At 44.3% G+C, this 24231-nt stretch overlaps 1 protein-coding gene across 4 annotated transcripts in view; it reads left to right on the top strand.

Moving 5' to 3' along the window:
- Positions 1-24231, top strand: part of DDC (dopa decarboxylase) — a 305481-nt gene that overhangs the window by 251022 nt on the left and 30228 nt on the right. For all 4 annotated transcript variants that reach the window (XM_039336392.1, XM_039336393.1, XM_039336394.1 and 1 more), the window contains 2 exons: positions 10599-10618; positions 10991-11089. In XM_039336392.1, the coding sequence (XP_039192326.1) occupies positions 10599-10618; positions 10991-11089 (119 nt within the window). The remainder of the gene's footprint in view (positions 1-10598; positions 10619-10990; positions 11090-24231) is intronic.

The raw sequence follows: 24231 nt of genomic DNA, 5'->3' as shown, positions 1-24231 counted from the left end.
ATCCAGTAGGACTCCAAGATCCCTCACACAGTTACTGTTTTAAGCCAGGTTTTGCCTAATCTGTATTTGTACCTTTGGTTTTTCCTGCCCAGGTGTAAAACCTTGCATTTCTCCAGATTAAATTTCATTTTGTTCAAGTCTGTCAAGACTTTTTTAGATCTTGAGCTTGTCTTTTGGGGTGTTGGCTATTCCTGCCAGTTTAGTGTCATCTGCAGATTTGATGAGTTCCTATTCTATTCCCTCATCTAAGTCGTATATGAAGATATGAAGAGTACTGGGCCTAAGATAGAACCTTGTGGTACCCCACTGCTTACTTCCCTCTATATAGATGTAATACCAATAAGGATGACTCATTGAATATAGTTTGTTAGTCAGTTACAAATCCATCTGGTTTTGATGCAGTGGGGTACCTTCAGAACTCGTGGGTGCTCCATCACTGGAGGTTTTTAAGACAAGACTAGACAGACACTTATCTGAAATGGTATAGGTTCCCCTGCTTGAACAGGGGGCTGGACAAGAAGACCTCCAAAGTCCCTTCCAGCTCTATTCTATTATTTTTCTATTGTTATTTGCATATCTAAATTTCTCCAGCAATTTCCCCAATAAATATACTGCCAAGGTATAGATATCTACTTGTTCTGAGGTAGGTTTTTTTTTTGCAACCTGCAATTGTTCAATCCATTTTCTCTGTCAAATGCAGCCACTTCTATCTCTGTCACATTTATTTTCAAATCCATATTCCTCATTGCCTATCGAACCGTCTGCACAGCCCTCTGTTTCTCAGATAATAATACCACTTCACATGAATGCCACATGTCCATCCATTTGCCCAGCCCAGACACCTTGAATGCCACTGCAAACCTTCCTTAAACATTTTCCAGCCATAAAGCAATCAAGAGACTTGGCACATCTTTCTTTGACTCCCTGTTCAATAGTCTACTTATTTTCTTGCATGCTTTACTGGTGTCGCACACTGCTCATTGTATTCAGCAATCAATTTTCAGATTGACACCAAATTTCCCATAATTCAAATCTATTCATAGAATAATAGAATGGAGAGGTTGGAGGGGTCATGGAGGTCATCTGCCCAACCCCGATGCAGGAAGGAACCAAGAGGAAATTGTGAGTGCTTCATTATTGGAGGTTTTAAAAAAGAGACTGGAAAGTCAGAATCCAATTATATTTCATCTTTAATTATCAAATATAGAAACTCCCAATTCTGCCTTCTCTGGATTCTGCCATAAGAGGGAGAGAAAGGGGAGAACAAAGGGGCTTTATGGCCCTCACTTCCTTCAGTATAATTCAAGGAGCTGAATGCTGAATGTGTGTTTATTGTAACCTCAAAGCGTTAGCACCAAAGAACCTTACCATAACAAAGAAGGGTATTTGCCTTTCATGTAGTTATCTGAAGTCTCCATCCAGACGGAAGAAAGAAAAAAGGGGGTGGAATTGTGATACCTGAAACTATCATTGGAAGGGGGGTTGATTGGGTGGGACTACTGGGGAACCCCTTAAAACCTTGAATGGGAGGGCTTGGACCCCAAGTCCTGTCTAGCACGCCAGCAACCACTTCTTCTTAATAAAGGATTCCTGTTGGAAGAATTATTCCAAGAGTTCTGTCTTCTTAAGATGCAAAGTGGGGTGGGTCCTTACATTAGACAGGACTTGCAAAATTAATCCACCTGGAAGGGAGACCCTTGCCGGGGGATTTTGCAAAAATTTACCATGTCAGACAATGGAGCAAGAGAGGGGGAAAACTCCCTGGAAAGAGAGCCGCTGACCCAGTTGGAACCTTGCCAGATGTTGGGATCCGAGAGGTCAGATTCCTCAGGAGAAGAAGTGGTGGAGACACGGGACCACAAGCCTCGCTGGTCAATGGGCGTTGGAAAGAAAAGTGAGTGGGGAAAGGAATCAAGAAAGGTGACCCTGAGACGGGGGACCAAGCAACCAGAATGGAAGCAGGAGATGGAGATATCCCTGCACGCAAGTGAAGAGGGAGGAAGCTGGGCACCGTACTCAGACTGGATCCTAGAGAAAGCTGATGAAGAGAACTCTCAGCTCCCTAGGAGAGGAGAATCCTGAGCCCTACGTCCGCCCCAGCTCCTGGAGCCGCAAAGGAAGAAACACCGAGGGGGACGTGGAACCTGCAACCCCGGGGAAAGCTACTGATCCAGTAGCCCCCACCCCCTACCAGACCACAGATGGCAACCTGGACGGAAGACATTACCACCAACAACAGAGGCACCGATCCATTCCAAGACGTCCACCGTTGGAGGTGAAATTCAAAGGGGAGCCAACACACTTGGGGTTTTTCCTAACCCAAGTCCTCAGCTACATGGAGGAATACGGGCAGGACATTCCCAGCGACAAAGCCCGCATCCGGATCGTGCAATCCGCCCTGGATGGACCGGCTGCAGATTGGGTGGTGAACTTGCATGACTCCAATGCCCCAGAACTCAGTAACTTCAACCGTTTCATGTCCTCTTTGAGAAGACGATTTGAAGACCCCCTGGCTGATCGCAAAGCCCGTGAAAGGATAAAAATGATGAGGCAAGGCAAACGCCCGGTGGCTGAATATACACAAGAATTCCGGGCCATTGCCAGCAAACTGAATTGACCAGAAGACATCCTCCTTGGCCATTTCAAAGACGGACTAAACTATGATCTATATGATGCTTGCCTTCCCCGAGGGAACCCACATCGACTTGAGGAATGGTACGTCTTGGCAGAGGAAGCAGAGATTGACATATTGAAGAGACACCGCCGAGGAAAACAATGGAGCCGCCCCCCGCCTGAGCTGACACACCAACCGGTGAAATCATCGGCTACAGCCAAGAAGCAAATGGGGTGTTTCAAGTGCGGAAGAGAAGGGCATCGAGCTGTAGAATGCCGCTCAAAGGCCCCCAGCACAACCCAGACAGATCCCCAATCAACAAACCCGGAAAGTTTTCAGCTAAGCCAAAAGAAACGGCCATGAGAATGATGGAAATTGCAGAAACCCCCACCTCTGCTCACCAAGGGGAAAGAACTCCAGCCTACACCACAGGGCCGGTGGATGCCTCAGATGACAGCTCGGAGGGCGAACCCCTGGTAAGTGGATGCATCACACCCATCTTCAAAACAGTGACTATATTAATCCCCCCCATGCCCGAAGCTGTGAAGGTGAAAGCCTTAATAGACTTTGGCTGCACCCGCTGCCTCATTAGCCCAACACTAGTGGGGAATCTGGGCATCCCATCCAGGAGACTGGAACAACCAATCTCATTTGGCCAGTTAGATGGATCCATAGCAGGGAGGGGTGCCAGCTACTCTAGCCACTCTACCAATACACCTCTCCCTGGGCAAACATGAAGAGGACATAAGTTTGTGGTGACCCCAGGTATGGAATGCCCAATGATTCTAGGGATGGAATGGTTGAAAAAATGGAATCCCTGGGTAAATTGGAGGACGACAGAAATCAAATTCCCGAAGGGGGACCCTATGGACTTAAAACCCCAAGAGAGGCTACCAGAATCAAGAATAGAAAAAGCATCCATAGGAGAGGAAAAAAGATTAACAGAAATACCAGAGGAATATAGAGACCTTGCTGAAGTCTTCAGTGAGGAGAGGGCGAATGAGCTTCCCCCCCCACCGACCCACAGACTGTACCATTGAATTCAAGCCTGGGGCAAAACTCCCGAAGCCCAGATTATACTCCATGAGCCCAAAGGAGAAGGAGGAAATGGAAAGATTTATAAAAAAAAACCTGGAGAGAGGTTTCATTGAGCCAGCCAAGCCTAAAGTGGCTGCCCCGGTCCTTTTTAGAGAGAAGAAGGATGGCTCCTTACGTTTATGCGTGGATTATAGGGCCCTGAATACAATCAGTGAAAGCAACCTATACCCTCTGCCCCTCATGAAAGACATGCTGTCACACCTATCGAAAGGGAAATTTTTTTCTAAACTAGACCTAAGGGAAGCTTACTATCGCGTGAGAATTAAGGAAGGGGACGAATGGAAGACTGCATTTAACTGCCCCATGGGGTGCTATCAATTCAAAGTCTTGCCATTTGGATTACAAGGGGGCCCTGCAGTCTTTATGCAATTAATCAATGACGTTCTAAGGGAGCACCTGTTTAAGGGGGTCCTTGTGTACTTGGACGACATTCTTATCTTTACTGAAACAAAAGAGGAACACGTCAACCTTGTCAGGGCAGTTTTAAAGAAGCTGCGAGCCGCCCACCTATATGCCAAACTCTCAAAATGCGAATTCCACCAGGAAAGGATAGACTACCTAGGCTATCGCATATCCCCACAGGGCATTGAAATGGACCCAGAGAAGGTCAAAGCAGTATTAGATTGGGCGCCACCCCGCACAAGAAAGCAACTACAAAGTTTCCTGGGCTTTGCAAACTTTTACCGCCAATTCATCCCCTCATTTGCCCAGATAGCCTTGCCCCTCACTAACTTACTAAAAACGAAGGGAGCATCCTCAGTAAAACCTAGCCAGCCACTAACATGGACAATGGAGTGCCAAGCAGCGTTTGAGAGACTAAAGAGACTTTTTTCTGCCGAACCAGTACTAAGGCACCCAGACATGGACAAGCCCTTCGTAATACAGGCAGATGCAAGTGATGTGGCAGTGGGGGCTGTGCTATTACAAGAAAATGATGATGCAGTATTGCAACCCTGTGCATATACATCCAAGAAACTCACGGAAACAGAACAGCGCTGGCCCGTATGGGAGAAGGAGGCTTATGGGATACGTTGGGCATTACTCACGTGGCGACAGTTCCTGGAAGGCAACAAAATCCCCTTCCAGTGTGGACTGATCACAAAAATTTAGAAGCCCTGAAAACTTCCAGGAAACTCAATCCCAAACAAGCCCGCTGGTCCCAGCATTTTCACCAATTCCAATTTAAGCTCAAACATTTACCAGGAAGAAAGAACTTCCTGGCAGATGCACTATCTCGCATGCCCCAATATAACAGCGCACGAACCACAGACTCTAGACCAATAATGGCAGAGTCACAACTGGCAGCGCCAGTAACCACAAGAACCCAAGCCAAAATAAAACCACAACTGGACAGCCAAACTGGGATTGAATTCAGAAAAAGTTTGGAAACAGATGATGGTTCCAGAAAAACAAAAATGTGTGCACAATGAGAGACGGGTTGCCTTGGGTAGGGGAAAAGTTATATATACCAACAACTCAAAGAGTAACTTTCATGCACCTTTGCCATGACACAAAATCAGCAGGGCATTTTGGATTTGTAAAAACTTTACATTTAATTAAACGGCAATTTTGGTGGCCATCCATGAAAAAGGACATTGAAAGTTATATAGCCAGTTGTCCAAAATGTGCCACGGCAAAGAGGTTGCAAGGGAAATTGCCAGGACTATTGCAAACAGTGGCAAGTCCCTCAGCCCCCTGGAGAGAAATAGCCATGGATTTTATAGTGGAATTGCCAGAAAGCAATGGGAATACTGTGGTCTGGACGGTCACGGACTTGTTTTCCAAACAGGTGCACTTTATCCCTTGCCAAAAGATTCCCACTGCAAAAGCCTTAGCAAAACTTTTCATCCAACACATTTACAGATTGCATGGGGCACCCCAACGCATCATCTCTGACAGGGGGGTGCAATTTACGTCTGCATTTTGGAAGGAATTTTTATCCCTCTTAGGAACCACTCAGGGACTGACATCTAGCCACCACCCTCAAGGAAATGGGGGGGCTGAAAAAATGAACTCCGTACTTAAGCAATATTTAAGATGTTTTCTTAGTTTCCAGCAGACCGAGTGGGCGGACTTACTCCCTTTTGCAGAAGTTGCCTACAATAATGCAGTCCACTCCAGCACAGGTTACACTCCTTTTCAAATAGCCACCGGTCAAAGTTTCAACCCCATGCCAGAATTAATCCCAAACGAACCAACGATCCCTTCGCTGAAAGAATGGATGGAGAAACTACAAAACACCTGGCCAATAGTCAGAAAAGCACTAGATGAAGCTAGGCAGGCATACAAAACACAAGCCGATAAAAAAAGGGTTGAGCCTACACCATTCATTATAGGAGAAATGGTGTACTTATCTACAAAATACCTAAAGTCCCTACAGCCCTGTAAAAAACTTGGACCAAAATATATAGGACCTTTTCCAATTAAAAGAATCATAAATCCAGTAACAGTAGAATTAGAATTACCCAAAAATCTCAGGCAAATACACCCAATTTTTCATTGCAGCTTGCTGAAAAGAGAGCATCAGTCACCTCTACGGCCAAAAATCCCCCCCACCACCACCTCCAGTTTCACACAGAGTATCCTAACAAGTCTGACTAAATTTTATACTTGTGTTTTCTTTCAGGTGGATCTCTCTTATTTTTAAGAGGGGCCGGATGTCAGAATCCAATTATATTTCATCTTTAATTATCAAATATAGAAACTCCCAATTCTGCCTTCTCTGGATTCTGCCATAAGAGGGAGAGAAGGGGGAGAACAAAGGGGCTTTATGGCCCTCACTTCCTTCAGTATACTTCAAGGAGCTGAATGCTGAATGTGTGTTTATTGTAACCTCAAAGCGTTAGCACCAAAGAACCTTACCATAACAAAGAAGGGTATTTGCCTTTCATGTAGTTATCTGAAGTCTCCATCCAGACGGAAGAAAGAAAAAAGGGGGTGGAATTGTGATACCTGAAACTATCACTGGAAGGGGGGTTGATTGGGTGGGACTACTGGGGAACCCCTTAAAACCTTGAATGGGAGGGCTTGGACCCCAAGTCCTGTCTAGCACGCCTGCAACCACTTCTTCTTAATAAAGGATTCCTGTTGGAAGAATTATTCCAAGAGTTCTGTCTTCTTAAGATGCAAAGTGGGGTGGGTCCTTACAATCTATCTGAAATGGTATAGGGTCTGCTGCTTGAATGGGGGGTTGGAGAAGAAGACCTCCAAGGTTCCTTCCAACTCTATTCTGATTGACTAATGCTATCTATCCCTATCTAGCTTACCTAAAAGTAGGTTATGGTCTATTTTGTCAAATGGCTTGTTAAAGTCCGAATATACCACGTCCACAATATTTTGCTGGTCTACTAATTAGTCACTTTGTCAAAGAATGAAATTAGATTTGTTGCATGATCTGTTTTTAACAAACCTGTGCTGGCTTCTAGTTATAACTTTATTTGTTTCCAGATGTTCACAGATCTTCTCAGGTATTGATGTTAAGCTGATTGTTCTATAATTTCCTGGGTCTGGTTCCCCCCCCCTCTTTTGAAGATGGGAACCACATCAGCTCTTTTCCAATCCTCTGGTAGTTCCCCAGTACTCCAAAAAATTTAAAGATATGATACCATGGTTCTGAGATAACATCTGCCAGCTCCCTCACAACTCTGGGATGTAATCCATCAGGTCCCACTGATTTATATTCATCAAGATCAGACAGCTATTCTCTTACAATGTTTTGCTTATTTTAATTTTTGTTTCTAGTCTGTCTTTTTGATAGGTAGGGCTACAGTTTCTTTTTATATGAAGACTGATGAAAATAATGAGTTAAGCAGCTCTGCTTTCTCTCTACTGCCTATTACTTCTTTGCCATCTTCTCTCTTTAGTGGACTGATTGTTTCCTTACATTTTTCTTGTTATATGTTAAAAGAAACTTTTTTTTGATTATCTTTGACTTTTGTTGCAAGCCTTTGTTCATTCTGAGCCTTTGCTTTCCTGACTTCATCTTTGCAGATTCAGGCTATCTGCTGATATTCTGCCTTAGTTATATGTCCCTCTTTCCATTTTTGTACTTATACTTTTTGTCTTTAAGTTTATCAGAGAGATCTTTGTGAACCAATGCTGGTTTCTTCTTGGATTTCTTGTTTTTCTTTTTTAGTGGTATTGTGTTGGACTGGGCTTTTATGATCATATTTTTCACTGTTTCCCATGCTTCTTGAATTTAAGACTTTTATCCGTGAAATTTTGCTTAAGCTCTCTCTAGAGTTTGTTAAAATTAGTTCTTTTAAAGTTTAAGACACTGTTTAGATTATATTCTATTGCTTGTGATTGCATTATATTGAATTCTAGTATGACATGGTCACTCTCGCTGAAGGTTCTGGCAATTTCAACTTCCTCTATCACTGCTTCTCTATTAGTAAGAATTAGGTCCAGTATAGTTTTCCTCTAGTTCCCTCCTCTACCTTTTAGATGACAAAGTTGTCAGCTAAATTGGTTAGGAATCTGTTTGATCTCCCATTTGCTACAGAGTGTCTCCCAGTTGATCTCAGGGTAATTAAAGTTTCTCATTATTATAGTGGTATGTTTCCTACACACATTTGTTAATTTGTTAGCAAAGAGTTCATCTATTTCTTCTGCTTGGTGGCCTGTAGTATACACCTATGGCGATGTCATGTTTTCCCCCGTTTTATATTGACCCATATGGATTCTAGAAGGTTTTCATCCTTGGTTTGGGTATTTCTGTAGAGATGTAGTGATCTTTTATATATAATGCAACTCCATCTCCTCTTTTGTTAGATCTGATTCTTTTAAATAGTTTCTATCCTTCCGTCAGTACATTCAAGTCATGAGTTTCATCCTACCAAGTTTCAATAGTGGCAACTATATCATATCTGCCTTCATGTTCTAACACTTCAAGTTCACCCTGTTTGTTCCCAAAACTTTGAGCATTAGTGTATAAAAATTTAAGTCCTTTATTGTCTTGGGTATGTTTCTTATATCTCCTACTTTGTAACTAGAATTTACATCCTTTCAATTACTCACTGTTCCATTATGTTTTTCTTCAGTTATATATTCCAATCACACATTTGCTATATTAATGGGAATAAAAAAGCTGGCAAGTATGGGAAATAAATAGGACAGGCAGAATTTTCCCACTTGCATACTCTTCCATGCTGTAGCCCCAAAACTGTTTTCCTCAGTTTAGTTTGTATCCTAGTTTACTATCTATTGTGTACGGCTATTTATAGCTTTATTAGGAAAAATGTTATCTCTCCTATTTTAAAAAAGGTATTGGGAACTATAAATAGAGTATAGTACCATTGGTGGCTTTAAAAGAAAAACAAAATATTTTGGGTTATTATGTAATGGAAATTATATAGATTCACTAGGCATAAATTTATTTTCCAATATGTTATGTGGTTTGGTTTGTGACAACTCAGAACCAGTAGATGAAAAAGAGAATATATTTGAAAACAGGTAGGATAGGATTGAGTGTATCATTTCCATATCTGTGAAAATTTAGAATTTTATACTGACTTTATTTACTAAGTACACTTAGAATAATAGCTGGAAGTCAGTTTGAGACTCTTAAGAAAAGTGAAGCAAGACATTCTCATAAATACAATAGTTTATTAGATTACTAGAAATTAATTCACTGGATTATATCTAGCAGTACAATATCCATCTACCATAAAATAGCACCCAATAACAAGTTATTTTCCTGTCCTTCCCCCATCCCCATATACAGCTTGAAGAGTTGAAAGTTAGACATAAGGATCTATGAGGAAAGAGGTGGTGAGAGGAAATTGTATAGCTGTAAAAACAAAGATACATTCATTCCACATTCAGTGTAGTTCATTTTATACATTTCTGCCTTTCCAATGCATCTTGAAAGGAATTAATTCCTAAGTGGCTGCTCTGTAAATTAACAGATTTCTGTTAGAATGATGTTACTGACTGTGCACCTGAGAAACACATCATAACTTACATGCTCCAGTGTTTTGAATCTAAAGGATTCAATATTTTCTAGTATTATCTTCCATTATTTGAGGGGCTGTCAGAGAAGAGCGGTTGACTTACTCTCCAAAACATCTGAAGGCAGGACAAAAAGTAATGGATGAAAGATTATCAAAGAGAGATGCAACCTAGAATTAAGGAAATATTTCCTAACAGTGGGAATAATTGATCAGTGGAATGGCTTGCCTCTGGATGTCATGGGTACTCCATTGCTGGAAGTTTTTAAGAAGAAACTGGACAGCCGTTTGTCTGGAATGGTATGGGATCTCCTGTTCGAGCAGAGGATTGGACTAGAAGACTTCCAAGGTTCCTTCTAACTATATTATTCTGTATTCTAAATATATTGCATGTGATTGCAATAGGCCAATAGGCCTATTAATAGAGCTGTCTTTCTATTGAGTGAGGGATTATATGAGTTGTCCAACAGAAGATATAATGCTGGAATTAGGATTAGAGTCTTAGATCAAACAAAATGAAGTATATAATTGGATCATTTTCTTGATAAATTATTTTAAATACTTAAAATATTTAAGTATTTTAAACTTTGGATACGTTCAGTTGCAGTGGAAGGAAATTTTCTTAAATATTATTAACAACAGCTTCAACTATGCAGAAAATTTTGCATGGGGTCATTTATTTGTGTATAGTATTTGTGGATTTTCTCTGTATGTGTTTCATACAGTCTGATTTGCACTTTCTACCAAATACATACTCAGTCAAATTACCATGGTATTATACAGATTGCTTCTTTCATTGAAGCTCAGGTGTATTTGCCACATAAATTTTAAAATATATGGCTTACGCTACCTGAAATATCGTAAGGCAAAATAATGAATTCATACTTACAATAATATTGAATTGTTTCTCTTCACTCATCCCCAACCCTTTACAGGATGCATTACAGATTACAGGGTAAGTACTCTTTTCCCTGTAACAATAATAATTTGCACATTCTACAGTTGCCAAGGAAAAACAAAAAGGCTGGATACAATCAAAACTTTGCTCTTCAGGTATTGGGAGGACTAGAAAAAAGATGCCTGAGACAAGAACCAGTTGTGAAAGAATACATTTTGCCTGGGTTCTATATATATCCTGCCTGTGCTATGGCACCTTGCTTTGTGTCCTACAAAATCTCAACTTGGCATAGCATTTGCTCTTTCAGATCCTTGATTCTTCCTTATTATCCTAATTTTGTTTATTAAACAATCTGATAGTGTTTAATCTATTACTCCTCTTGATGACAATTCCATTCTGAATAAAAAGTCATTTGTGTTTTATCTCCAGCACTGGCAGATTCCTTTAGGTAGAAGATTCCGTTCTTTGAAAATGTGGTTTGTGTTCCGAATGTATGGTGTGAATGGATTACAAGAATACATCCGCAAGGTGAACATATTTTGTTTTACTACTAAAAACTCAGAAAGAAAAGGGGCAGGAAAAAAAGTGTTTAGTTCATAAATTATCTAAAATTAATTTAATACAGACTCCAGATGTAATATGTTCATTAAAATCAGTTATATTTTGATGTTTATAGTTTCTGAATTTTGAGATGCAGTTTTCTAAACATGCATACAAAAATGCACTGTTTGTAGAAAAATACAGATAGTCCTCAACTTACAATCAGTCACTTGAAAGTTATGGTAGACCCTGAAAAGCTACTTATGACTACTTATAGCTGCTGCAGCATACCTGTGTTCATTTGTCCTTATGATTGATGACAGGAATGCTGCAGCACCCTCCCCCTCCCCAGCCGATCTTCCCCCCATAGTGTATTCCTGCAAGCATTTCCCTCCCTCAACAGTTCCCAGCTGGTCTTAGGACTGATGTTCATCATGTTCACCATACGCTCCTCCTCACGTATTTTTCAAGAGTTCTGAAGCCTTCCACAGTGCTGGAATGGGTCACTATGGAATATTGTTTGGGTGCATGGCACAATTCTGGAATCACATTGTGTGGTCCAGGGACAAACTTGGGGCCTGGACATTTCCAGAATCATGGAACTGTCTACAGCTACAGGATAAAGCAGTCCATTGCAGCTCTCTGGAAGACCTTGGAGCTTTTTAGAAAGTAATGAGAAAAAGGATATTTAGCTTGGTGGGACAAAAATCAGGCCTAAAATCAGGCATGGGGAGATCTGGTGGGACAGGAAAAAGGCTTGTGGGGGCCCAAGGAGCAAGAAGTAAACAATGTGTTCTGATGTGTGGAGGAGATCATGGGAGAGCCAGGAGAGGTGGTTTAGAGCCTGTGCTAGGCCCCCAAGGGCCTCCCCCATCCCTGAGGTACACTGTGCTCTACTTAACTATGTGCATGTTCATTTAACAATTGCATAGGGAAAAGCAGGGATAGGAGACTCATTAAGTGTGATGCTTAATGGCTATGGGCAGACTTCACTGTAGTTTTATCTCTAGGATACCTACATGCACTCCATACATACAAATGCATTGAAATATATTTCATATATATAAACTAAAACTTTCCAAAGAGATAAAGCCAATGACTAGATTAGACTATCATGGAAGTTATTCCAGCAATATACTATAGTCAGATGGAATTTTAAATGCTGGAAGACAAGTTGGTATATATCAGTTTGGAATGCATAAAGGGACTGTGCAAGAAGTATGACATACTTCCATGTAGCAATAGCACTTAGACTTAAATATCCTTTCACAGTGCTTTATAGACCTCTCTAAGTGGTTTAGAGTCAGCATATTGCCCCTGTTGTGTCCTGGGATGTTGCAATGGTCCTGGGCTTTACAGAAGCAGCCCGGGACCAGACTGAGTGGCGCCGACTTTGCGCACATGCGCAACGCGGGAAAAGTGCCTGTTTTCTGTTGCCATTGTGTCTGGGGATTTGGGCATATAAAAGGAGGCCTGCGTGCCTTTGCTCGTTGTTGGAGTTCTGGCTGGAAAATGAAATAAAGAGTTATTCAAGGAAGATGTGTCTTCATCATTCGCCATTAATGCGAGGATTTAACACTGGCGACGAAGGTGGGATGCTTTACAAGCTTAACAGAAGAAGGCTGTAAAGGCTCACCTAAAGAAGTCCTGAAGAGGGAAGGCGGCGTTAAAGTCAGCATCCCAGCCTGCCAGTACAGCGTCACTGGAGGGTGAGTTCGGCTGAAAGACCCCTTCCCTAAGAGAAGCGAGTAGTGAAGTGCAAGTCAGAATGGCGAAGATCGGCCGTTTATCCAAGTTCGATGTCTCACACCCAGAGGTGGAGTGAGGGTGGAGAATTATTTCAGGGTAAACCAGATCAGAGAAGATGGATTGAAGGCTGCAACCCTGTTATGTGTCTGTGGGCAGGAAGCCTTTGAGATTGCAGAAAATCTGGTGGCCCTTGCTTCCCTGGAGTCAACAACATATACTGACTTAAAGAAACTTCTGAAAGAGCATTTCCAGCCTAATTGTCCATCATTTCTTGGAGGCACACTTTTGAACAAAGGGACCAGAGGGCAAGTGAATCTGCTAAGGACTTTATTGCGATCTTGAGGCGAGCAGCCAGACCATGCGAGTTTAAAGACTTGGAAGAAAGACTGTGTGACCGTTTTGTATGCGGGTTAAGGAACAGAGACTTACAGCAGAAGATCTTCGCTAAAGAAGATGTCTCTTTCCAAGATGCTCTGCAACAGGTTACAGCAGAGGAAGCAGCAGGCGGAGCGGTAAAGAATCTGCAGCCCACCAGAAGCTCTCCAGAGACAGTCACTGTCCACCAGGAGAATGTGCGAGAAGATTCGGAGGAAGATCCTGAAAAGGAGGTGGATAAGCTTCACCAGGCAGCCGTAAGGAGACAGAAGAAATGCACAGAAAAGGCCCCAACAGCTCTTCAATGCTTCGGGTGCGGAGGACGCCACAAACGAGCTGACTGCCAGTTCTGTTCCACCATTTGCAGAGCATGCGGCAAGCAAAGCCACATCGCATCCGTATGTTTTGATCATCAGAAGGTACAACCTAGAGAAGAATTGCATCTGAAAGGTATCAGGGTCCCCAGCCAAAATAGGGTGGGTTTCTGCGCAACACGCAGAAATGTTTTAAGGATAGGTACACATAAACCATAAGAAGGCACATACAAGAAGATACTGTCCCTTAAAGTAAGGTTACAAGGGGTTCCTTTATCAATGGAATTGGACACTGGGTCTGCTCTCCATTATTTTCCTCAACACATTCAGGAAAATTTGCAGCAGCAGTGGCCTTTGAGCTAAACTCAGGCCATCCAATGTAATACTTACAGACTTTCAGAATTCTAAAGTGTGTGTTAAGAGGGAGGCCACCCTTAAGGTGCAGTACAAGGATTTTGAAGGTCCCTTAGATGTGTTGGTTGTTGCACGAGTCTTATTGAACTCGATTGGTTCGAGGCTCTGGGAATCCAGATTACAGGGCTGCACAATTTGTAAACATGGAGCCTGGCAGAAGTCTGCAAGGAATTTGCAGATGTGTTTGGAACCTACAAGGGGCCTCCAGTTTCATTACAATTAGATCCTTCCATAACGCCCATCAGGGTTAAGCCCAGGAGGGTACCTGTCAGAATCCAATTATATTTCATCTTTAATTATCAAACATAGAAACTCCCAATTCTGCCTTCTCTGGATTCTGCCATAAGAGGGAGAAAAGGGGGAGAGCAAAGGGGCTTTATGGCCCTCACTTCCTTCAGCACACTTCAAAGGACTGAATGTGTGTTTATTGTGGCCTCTAAGCGTTAACATATCAAAGAAGAGTAATTGCCTTTCATGTAGTTATCTGAAGTCTCCATCCAGACGGAAGAAGAAAGGGGATGGAATTGTGATACTTGAAACTATCACTGGAAGGGGGGTTGATTGGGTGGGACTACTGGGGAACCCCTAAAACCTTGAATGGGAGAGCTTGAACCCCAAGTCCTGTCTAGCATGCCTGCAACCATTTTCTCTTAATAAAGGATTCCTGTTGGAAGAGCTATTCCAAGAGTTCTGTCTTCTTAAGATGCAAAGTGGGGTGGGTCCTTACATTAGACAGGACTTGCAAAATTAATCCACCTGGAAGGTAGACCCTTGCCGGGGGATTTTGCAAAAATTTACCATGTCAGACAACGAAGCAAGAGAGGGAGAAAACTCCCTGGAAAGAGAGCCGCTGACCCAGTTGGAACCTTGCCAGATGTTGGGATCCGAGAGGCCAGATTTCTCAGAAGAAGAAGTGGTGGAGACACAGGACCACAAGCCTCGCTGGTCGATGGGCGTTGGAAAGAAAAGCGAGTGGGGAAAGGAATCAAGAAAAGTGACCCTGAGACGGGGAACCAAGCAACCAGAATGGAAGCAGGAGATGGAGAAATCCCTGCACGCAAGTGAAGAGGGAGGAAGCTGTATGCCGTACTCAGACTGGATCCTAGAGAGAGCTATTGACCTGATGAAGAGAACTCTCAGCTCCCTAGGAGAGGAGATTCCTGAGCCCTACGCCCGCCCCAGTTCCTGGAGCCACAAAGGGAGAGACACCGAGGGGGACGTGGAACCTGCAACCCCAGGGACATTTACTGATCCAGGAGCTCCCACCCCCTACCGGACCACAGATGGAAATCTGGACGGAAGACACTACCACCCACAATGGAGGCACCGATCCATTCCAAGACGTCCACCGTTGGAGGTGAAATTCAAAGGGGAGCCAACACGCTTGGGGTTTTTCCTAACCCAAGTCCTCAGCTACATGGAGGAATATGGGCAGGACATCCCCAGCGACAAAGCCCGCATCCGGATCGTGCAATCTGCCCTGGATGGACCAGCTGCAGATTGGGTGGTGAACCTGCATGACTCCAATGCCCCAGAACTCAGTAACTTCAACCGTTTCATGTCCTCGTTGAGAAGACGATTTGAAGACCCCCTGGCTGATCGCAAAGCCCGTGAAAGAATAACAACGATGAGGCAGGGCAAACGCCCAGTGGCTGAGTATACACAAGAATTCCGAGCCATTGCCAGCAAACTGAATTGGCCAGAAGACATCCTCCTTGGCCGTTTCAAAGACGGACTAAACTATGATCTATATGATGCTTGCCTGCCCCGAGGAGACCCACATCGACTTGAGGAATGGTACGTCTTGGCAGAGGAAGCAGAGATCGACATATTGAAGAGGCATCGCCGAGGAAAACAATGGAGCCGCCCCCCGCCTGAGCTGACACACCAACCGGTGAAATCATCGGATACAGCCAAGAAGCAGATGGGGTGTTTCAAGTGCGGAAGAGAAGGGCATCGAGCTGTAGAATGCCGCTCAAAGGCCCCCCAGCACAACCCAGACAGATCCCCAATCAACAAACCCAGAGGGTATTCAGCTAAGCCAAAAGAAACAGCCATGAAAATGATGGAAATTGCAGAAAACCCCACCTCTGCTCACCAAGGGGAAAGAACTCCAGCCTACACCACAGGGACGGTGGATGCCTCAGATGACAGCTCGGAAGGCGAACCCCTGGTAAGTGGACGCATCACACCCATCTTCAAAACAGTGACTATATTAATCCCCCCCATGCCCGAAGCTGTGAAGGTGAAAGCCTTAATAGACTCTGGCTGTACCCGCTGCCTCATTAGCCCAACACTAGTGGGGAATCTGGGCATCCCATCCAGGAGACTGGAACAACCAATCTCATTTGGCCAGCTAGATGGATCCATAGCAGGGGGGGTGCCAGCTACCCTAGCCACTCTGCCAATACACCTCTCCCTGGGCAACCATGAAGAGGACTTAACGTTTGTGGTGACCCCAGGTATGGAATGCCCAATGATTCTAGGGATGGAATGGTTGAAAAAATGGAACCCCTGGGTAAATTGGAGGACGACAGAAATCAAATTCCCGAAGGGGGACCCTATGGACTTAAAACCCCAAGGGAGGCTACCAGAATCAAGAATAGAAAAAGCATCCATAGGAGAGGAAAAAAGATTAACAGAAATACCAGAGGAATATAGGGACCTTGCTGAAGTCTTCAGTGAGGAGAGGGCGAATGAGCTTCCCCCCCACCGACCCACAGACTGTACCATTGAATTCAAGCCTGGGGCAAAACTCCCGAAACCCAGATTATACTCCATGAGCCCAAAGGAGAAGGAGGAAATGGAAAGATTTATAAAAAAAAACCTGGAGAGAGGTTTCATTGAACCAGCTAAGCCTAAAGTGGCTGCCCCGGTCCTTTTTAGAGAGAAGAAGGATGGCTCTTTACGTTTATGCGTGGATTATAGGGCCCTGAACACAATCAGTGAAAGCAACCTATACCCGCTGCCCCTCATGAAAGACATGCTGTCACACCTATCGAAAGGGAAAATTTTTTCTAAACTAGACTTAAGGGAAGCTTACTATCGCGTGAGAATCAAGGAAGGGGACGAATGGAAGACTGCATTTAACTGCCCCATGGGGTGCTATCAATTCAAAGTCTTGCCATTTGGATTACAAGGGGGCCCTGCAGTCTTTATGCAATTAATCAATGACGTTCTAAGGGAGCACCTGTTTAAGGGGGTCCTTGTTTACTTGGACGACATTCTTATCTTTACCGAAACAAAAGAAGAACACGTCAAACTTGTCAGAGCGGTTTTAAAGAAGCTGCGAGCCGCTCACCTATATGCCAAACTCTCAAAATGCGAATTCCACCAGGAAAGGATAGACTACCTAGGCTATCGCATATCCCCACAGGGCATTGAAATGGACCCAGAGAAGGTCAGAGCAGTATTAGAATGGGCACCACCCCGCACAAGAAAGCAACTACAAAGTTTCCTGGGCTTTGCAAATTTTTACCGCCAATTCATCCCCTCATTTGCACAGATAGCCTTGCCCCTCACCAACTTACTAAAAACGAAGGGAACATCCTCAGTAAAACCTAGCCAGCCACTAACATGGACAATGGAGTGCCAAGCAGCGTTTGAGAGACTAAAGAGACTTTTTTCTGCCGAACCAGTACTAAGGCACCCAGATATGGACAAGCCCTTCATAATACAGGCAGATGCAAGTGATGTGGCAGTGGGGGCTGTGCTATTACAAGAAAATGATGATGCAGTATTGCAACCCTGTGCATATACATCTAAGAAACTCACGGAAACAGAACAGCGCTGGCCCGTATGGGAGAAGGAGGCTTATGGGATACGTTGGGCATTACTCACGTGGCGACAGTTCCTGGAAGGCAACAAAATCCCCTTCCAGGTATGGACTGATCACAAAAATTTAGAAGCCCTGAAAACTTCCAGGAAACTCAATCCCAAACAAGCCCGCTGGTCCCAGCATTTTCACCAATTCCAATTTAAGCTCAAACATTTACCAGGAAGAAAGAACTTCCTGGCAGATGCACTATCTCGCATGCCCCAATATAACAGCGCACGAACCACAGACTCTAGACCAATAATGGCAGAATCACAACTGGCAGCGCCAGTAACCACAAGAACCCAAGCCAAAATAAAACCACAACTGGACAGCCAAACTGGGATTGAATTCAGAAAAAGTTTGGAAACAGATGATTGGTTCCAGAAAAACAAACATGTGTGCACAATGAGAGACGGATTGCCTTGGGTAGGGGAAAAGTTATATATACCAACAACTCAAAGACTAACTTTCATGCAACTTTGCCATGACACAAAATCAGCAGGGCATTTTGGATTTGTAAAAACTTTACACTTAATTAAACGGCAATTTTGGTGGCCATCAATAAAAAAGGACATAGAAAGTTATGTTGCCAGCTGCCCAACCTGTGCATCAGCAAAGAGGTTGCAAGGGAAATCGCCAGGGCTGTTACAACCAGTGGCAAGTCCCTCAGCCCCCTGGAGGGAAATAGCCATGGATTTTATAGTGGAATTGCCTGAAAGCAATGGGAATACTGTTATCTGGACAGTCACGGACCTATTTTCCAAACAGGTGCACTTTATCCCTTGCCAAAAAATTCCCACTGCAAAGGCCTTAGCAAAACTTTTCATCCAGCACATTTACAGATTGCACGGGGCACCCCAACGCATCATCTCTGATAGGGGAGTGCAATTTACGTCTGCATTTTGGAAGGAATTTTTATCCCTCTTAGGGACCACTCAGGGATTGACATCTAGCCACCACCCTCAAGGAGATGGACAAGCGGAACGGTGCCAGTCGGTACTTGAGCAATATTTGAGATGTTTTTTAAATTTCCAACAGAGTGATTGGACGGACTTACTTCCTTTTGCAGAAGTTGCCTACAATAATGCAGTCCACTCCAGCACAGGCTACACTCCTTTTCAAATAGCCAACGGCCAAAGTTTCAACCCTATGCCAGAGTTAACCCCAAAAGAACCAACGATCCCTTCACTGAAAGAATGGATGGAAAACCTACAAAACACCTGGCCAATAGTCAGAAAATCACTAGATGAAGCTAGGCGGGCATACAAAGCACAAGCCGATAAAAAAAGGGTTGAGCCTACACCATTCATTATAGGAGAAATGGTGTACTTATCTACAAAATACCTAAAGTCCCTACAGCCCTGTAAAAAACTTGGACCAAAATATATAGGACCTTTTCCAATTAAAAGGATCATAAATCCAGTAACAGTAGAATTAGAATTACCCAAAAACCTCAGGCAAATACACCCAGTTTTTCATTGCAGCTTGCTGAAAAGAGAGCATCAGTCACCTCTACGGCCAAAAATCCCCCCCACCACCACCTCCAATCATGGTGGAGGGGGAACAACACTTCGAAATAAAAGAGATCCTTGACTCTAGGAGATATCATGGAACAACTCAGTACCTAGTTGCCTGGAAACACCTCCCTGCCTCACAAAATGAGTGGGTCCATAAACGTCACGTCAGAGCTCCGAAGCTATTGAAGAAGTTTCACACAGAGTATCCTAACAAGCCTAACTAAATTCTTTACTTGTGTTTTCTTTCAGGTGGATCTCTCTTATTGTTAAGAGGGGCCGGATGTCAGAATCCAATTATATTTCATCTTTAATTATCAAACATAGAAACTCCCAATTCTGCCTTCTCTGGATTCTGCCATAAGAGGGAGAAAAGGGGGAGAGCAAAGGGGCTTTATGGCCCTCACTTCCTTCAGCACACTTCAAAGGACTGAATGTGTGTTTATTGTGGCCTCTAAGCGTTAACATATCAAAGAAGAGTAATTGCCTTTCATGTAGTTATCTGAAGTCTCCATCCAGACGGAAGAAGAAAGGGGATGGAATTGTGATACTTGAAACTATCACTGGAAGGGGGGTTGATTGGGTGGGACTACTGGGGAACCCCTTAAAACCTTGAATGGGAGAGCTTGAACCCCAAGTCCTGTCTAGCATGCCTGCAACCATTTTCTCTTAATAAAGGATTCCTGTTGGAAGAGCTATTCCAAGAGTTCTGTCTTCTTAAGATGCAAAGTGGGGTGGGTCCTTACAGTACCTTTTGCTCTCAAGAGCAAGATTGATGCTGAACTGGACAAATTGCTCCAGCAGGGCATCTTAGAACCTGTAGATTCTAGCCCATGGGAAAGCCCCATAGTAACACCTCTAAAGGCTAATGGGGACATACTGTACATATATGTGCAGACTACAAGTGCACACTAAACAAGGCACTGCAGCAGCACGCTTATCCAGTTCCTATAATAAGCCATATCCTGGCCTCCCTCAAGGGGGCAGGCGCATTTTTGTGAAGCTTGATCTGGCACAGGCCTATCAGTTGCCTGTTGATGAGGCAGCTGCTGAGGCTCAGACAATTGTAACCCATAGAGGAGCTTTTAAAGTAAAGAGACTGCAATTTGGGGTGAATGTAGCCCCTGGCATATTCCAAAGTGTTATGGAGAACACACTGCAGGGTATTCCTGGAGTCTGCCCATATTTTGATGATGTCCTCATTGCTGGGGAATCATCTCAAAACTTGGCAGAGAGATTAAGGGCTATCTTGCTTCATTTTAGAAGAGCAGGCCTTAAGCTAAAGAAGGACAAGTGTAAGATTGGAGTCAATTCTACTGACTTTTTGGGATTCGGGATAGATGCTCAAAACATTCACCCTTCTGAAGCTAAATTGAAAGCTATTCAGCAAGTCCCAAGCCCTATGTCTAAGGGTGAACTACAAGCTTTTTGGGGGCTATTAAACTTTTACCATGCTTTTCTACCACATAATGCTGTGATAGCTGAACCCTTGCACAGGCTTTTAGACAAAAAGTCCTGATGGCAGTGGACTAAAGTCCATGAAAAAGGTTTCAATGAGGTTAAAGCCTTGCTTACTTCCAATGCAGTGCTTAGCTCACTTCAATGAGCACCTACCTATTTGCATTGCCTGTGATGCATCTCCATATGGGCTGGAAGTTGTACTTAGCCACCTGAAGGCTGATGGGACACAGATCCCTGTAGCCTATTATTCCAGGACCCTGTCTTTTGCAGAGCGTAATTACGCTCAAATTGACAGGAAGGCTTTGGCTATTGTGGCTGCATTAAGAGGTTTCATGATTTCATATATGGCCGCCACTACACGGTCTGCATCACCATAAGCCTTTGTTGGGGTTGTTTACCACTATTAAATAAACCCCACATATCCTGTCTCCTTGTATGCTGCATTGGTCCATCTTCCTGTCAGCATATGACTATACTTTAATCCACAAACCTGGAAAGGAAATGGGTCATGTAGATGGCCTGAGTAGATTACCCCTGTCAACCTTGGACCCTGATCCTGCTCCAGCTGTTAATATTCTGTCCATTCACGAGCTGCCTGAGTCTCCCCTCAGTGCTAGGGATGTGGCTGCAGAAACTGCCACTGATCACACGCTTACACGCGTGCTGACATGGGTGTTGTCAGGATGGCCTGACACGTGCCCGGATATGGAGTTCCAAAGTTTCTGGCAAAAGAGGCATGAGTTGTCCACTTTCAAGGGATGCTTGTTATGGGATAGCAGGGTAGTAATCCCAGCTTCATTGAAGTCTAGAATCTTAATCTCTCTGCATGAGGGACACCCTGGGATAGTCAGGATGAAAGCGCTTGCACACAGCCATTTGTGGTGGCCTGGCCTTGATAAAGCCATCGAGGCCAAGGTACATGGGTGCTATGTGTACCAACAGTCCCAGCCTGAAATACCTCAGGCCCCAGTTCACAGGTGGGAGGAAACTCAAAACTCATGGTCTAGGGTACATATAGATTACGCTGGGCTCTTTCAGGGGCAATTCTTCCTGGTTGTTGTTGATAGCTATTCCAAGTGGCTAGAGGTTGTTCCTGTATCCTCCACTACTACTGCCAAAACTATCCAGGTGTTGAGAGGAATTTTTGCAGCTCATGGCTTTCCAGATGTTCTGGTTTCAGATAACGGTCCTCAATTTACCTCTTCTGAGTTCCAGGCTTTTCTTCAGGCCAACCTGATCCGCCATGCAACTTTGGCTCCTTTCCACCCATCCACCAACGGAATGGTTGAGCATATGGTGCGCACTACCAAGGATGCCCTTAAGAAACTGACTTACGGTAACTGGCATCACAGGTTAGCAGACTTTCTTCTTGCACATTGCACCACACCTTGCACAGCCACTGGGAAAAGCTCTGCTGAACTTCACTTATCACTAAGTTAGACAGACTGTACCCTGACCGGGTGGTGTCTCAGGTGTCGCACCCTTGGGCACCGAGGAGTCTGCAAGTGGGTGCTCCAGTTTGAACTCGGAACTATGGGCCCGGTCATCTCTGGGTACCAGCTGTGGTCTGCAAGGTCTCTGGATCTTTGTCCTATGAGGTGACTTTGGAGGATGGCCGCGTTCTTCAGCGGCACATAGACCAACTGCGTTGGCAGATGGACTCTCACCCTTCTGCTCTTGGCTCTGCTCTGGGGGGGGGGAGGAAGATGATAATATGCATTCTGAGAATCAGTATCAACGGCATTCACTGGCCGCTGAGGAGGCCATTGGTGACCCATCTCAAGTTTCCGCAAGTGCTCCAATCAGGAATTCATGGGGCAGGGGAGTCACCCCATACACCCATACTTACTCCAGCCAGGGAGTCACACAGGGGGTATCCACTCTATTCATACAAAACCAGTAATGCTCCAGACAGGGAGACTGACTGGGGGTATCCACACAACTCACATTTGACAAGAGAACTGGCAACACAGCATGTGGGTTGGCCAAATTCCGCAACTGCTCCCAGAAGGAAGTCCTCTGGAAAGGGGGCAAATAGAGAGGCAATTCCTGACTCTGGCACCTTAGGCATAACCTTGGGGCCCACGGGGTACTGGGGCCCTGTAGACACACCAGACTCTCCATCTGCTGACCTTAGGTTCCAGGAACAGTGCTCCCAAGGAAGGTCCATTGTGGATCTGGGGATTACTACCCCTCCAAGGGATGCTGAGTTGAGCTCAGAGGGCTCAGCCAGCCAGCAGATGGGCAGGTTGACCAGATACATGGGGCAGCAAAGTCCTGACCTATTGAACCTGGCAGGTGAGCAGGTAGGTCAGGCGACAACACCAGGGTCTCCTGAGGCAAGTGGGCAGCAACATCTTGGATCACCCAACCCAGCGAGGAAGGGGACCAAGCAAACTCTTCCGGTCCGAGGAGGTAACAAAGGGCCAAGTGCCCGCCCAAATATCTTTCAGATTTTGTGAAGTTGCTGTCCAGTTCCAGGGGTAATGCCCTTAAAGTCATAGACTGATAATGTTATTTTGTTTTATTTATGATTTCAAGTATAGCTATTCACCAAAGCAATGGGAAGAAACTTGTAGGTGGAGGCAACCTCAGGCACTCCCTTCCATGTTTGGCTGCGAGGAAGTATGACACTCTTCCCAAAGAAGAATGTTAAAAAGTGACAGGATTGATTCAAGCTAGAGGGGAGGGGTGTTGTGTCCTGAGCCTGCAAATGCAGGCTCGGGATGTTACAATGGTCCCGGGCTTTGCAGAAGCTACCTGGGACCAGACTGAGTGGCGCCGGCTTTGCACGCATGTGCAAGGCGGAAAGAGTGCCTGTTTTCTGTTGCCATTGTGTCCGGGGATTTGGGCGTATAAAAGGAGGCCTGCGTGCCTTTGCTCGTTGTTGGAGTTCTGGCTGGAAAATGAAATAAAGAGTTATTCAAGGAAGATGTGTCTTCATCATTCGCTATTAATGTGAAGACTTAACAGCCCCCAACAATCTGGCTCCTCAATTTACCCACCTCAGAAGGATGGAAGGCTGAGACAACCTTGAGCTCATCAGGATCGGATTGCTGGCAGTCAGCAGAATTAGTCTGCAATGCTGCATTCTAGCCACTGTGCCACCATGGCTTATGTAGCCAGACCTGTCCAAGGACATCACCATGCAGCCACCAACGAATACTTTGCCCTATAGTTTTCCAACTCATAGAGACAAAATTCACGCAGGCTAGGCAGTTAAAGCAGCAGCTGAGAATTAGGACCAGTGGGATTAGTTTCTTATTGTCAGATCTGTTTGCTGTTTCTTCTGGTTTCTCTTCTGCCTCACTGATTGATGATTTATATGCCAAAAGTAGAACAGCATGGTTGAAGTATTGTGTACTCACATAAGAATTATATAACTATTGCTCAAGCAAGTTTGTGTTCTGTAACCAGTAGAACTATAATACAACCACTAAACTTCAGCTGCAAAATTCATGTTTTATGTAATGCTTTACTGCTTAG

This window comes from Crotalus tigris, unplaced genomic scaffold (genome assembly GCF_016545835.1).
Source record: "Crotalus tigris isolate CLP2741 ecotype Arizona unplaced genomic scaffold, ASM1654583v1 scf7180000017666.379230911805:20528666, whole genome shotgun sequence".
NCBI classification, from domain to species: Eukaryota; Metazoa; Chordata; class Lepidosauria; order Squamata; family Viperidae; genus Crotalus; species Crotalus tigris.
Note: the sequence above shows the minus strand (reverse complement) of the source record. Positions and strands in the feature narration are given on the sequence as shown.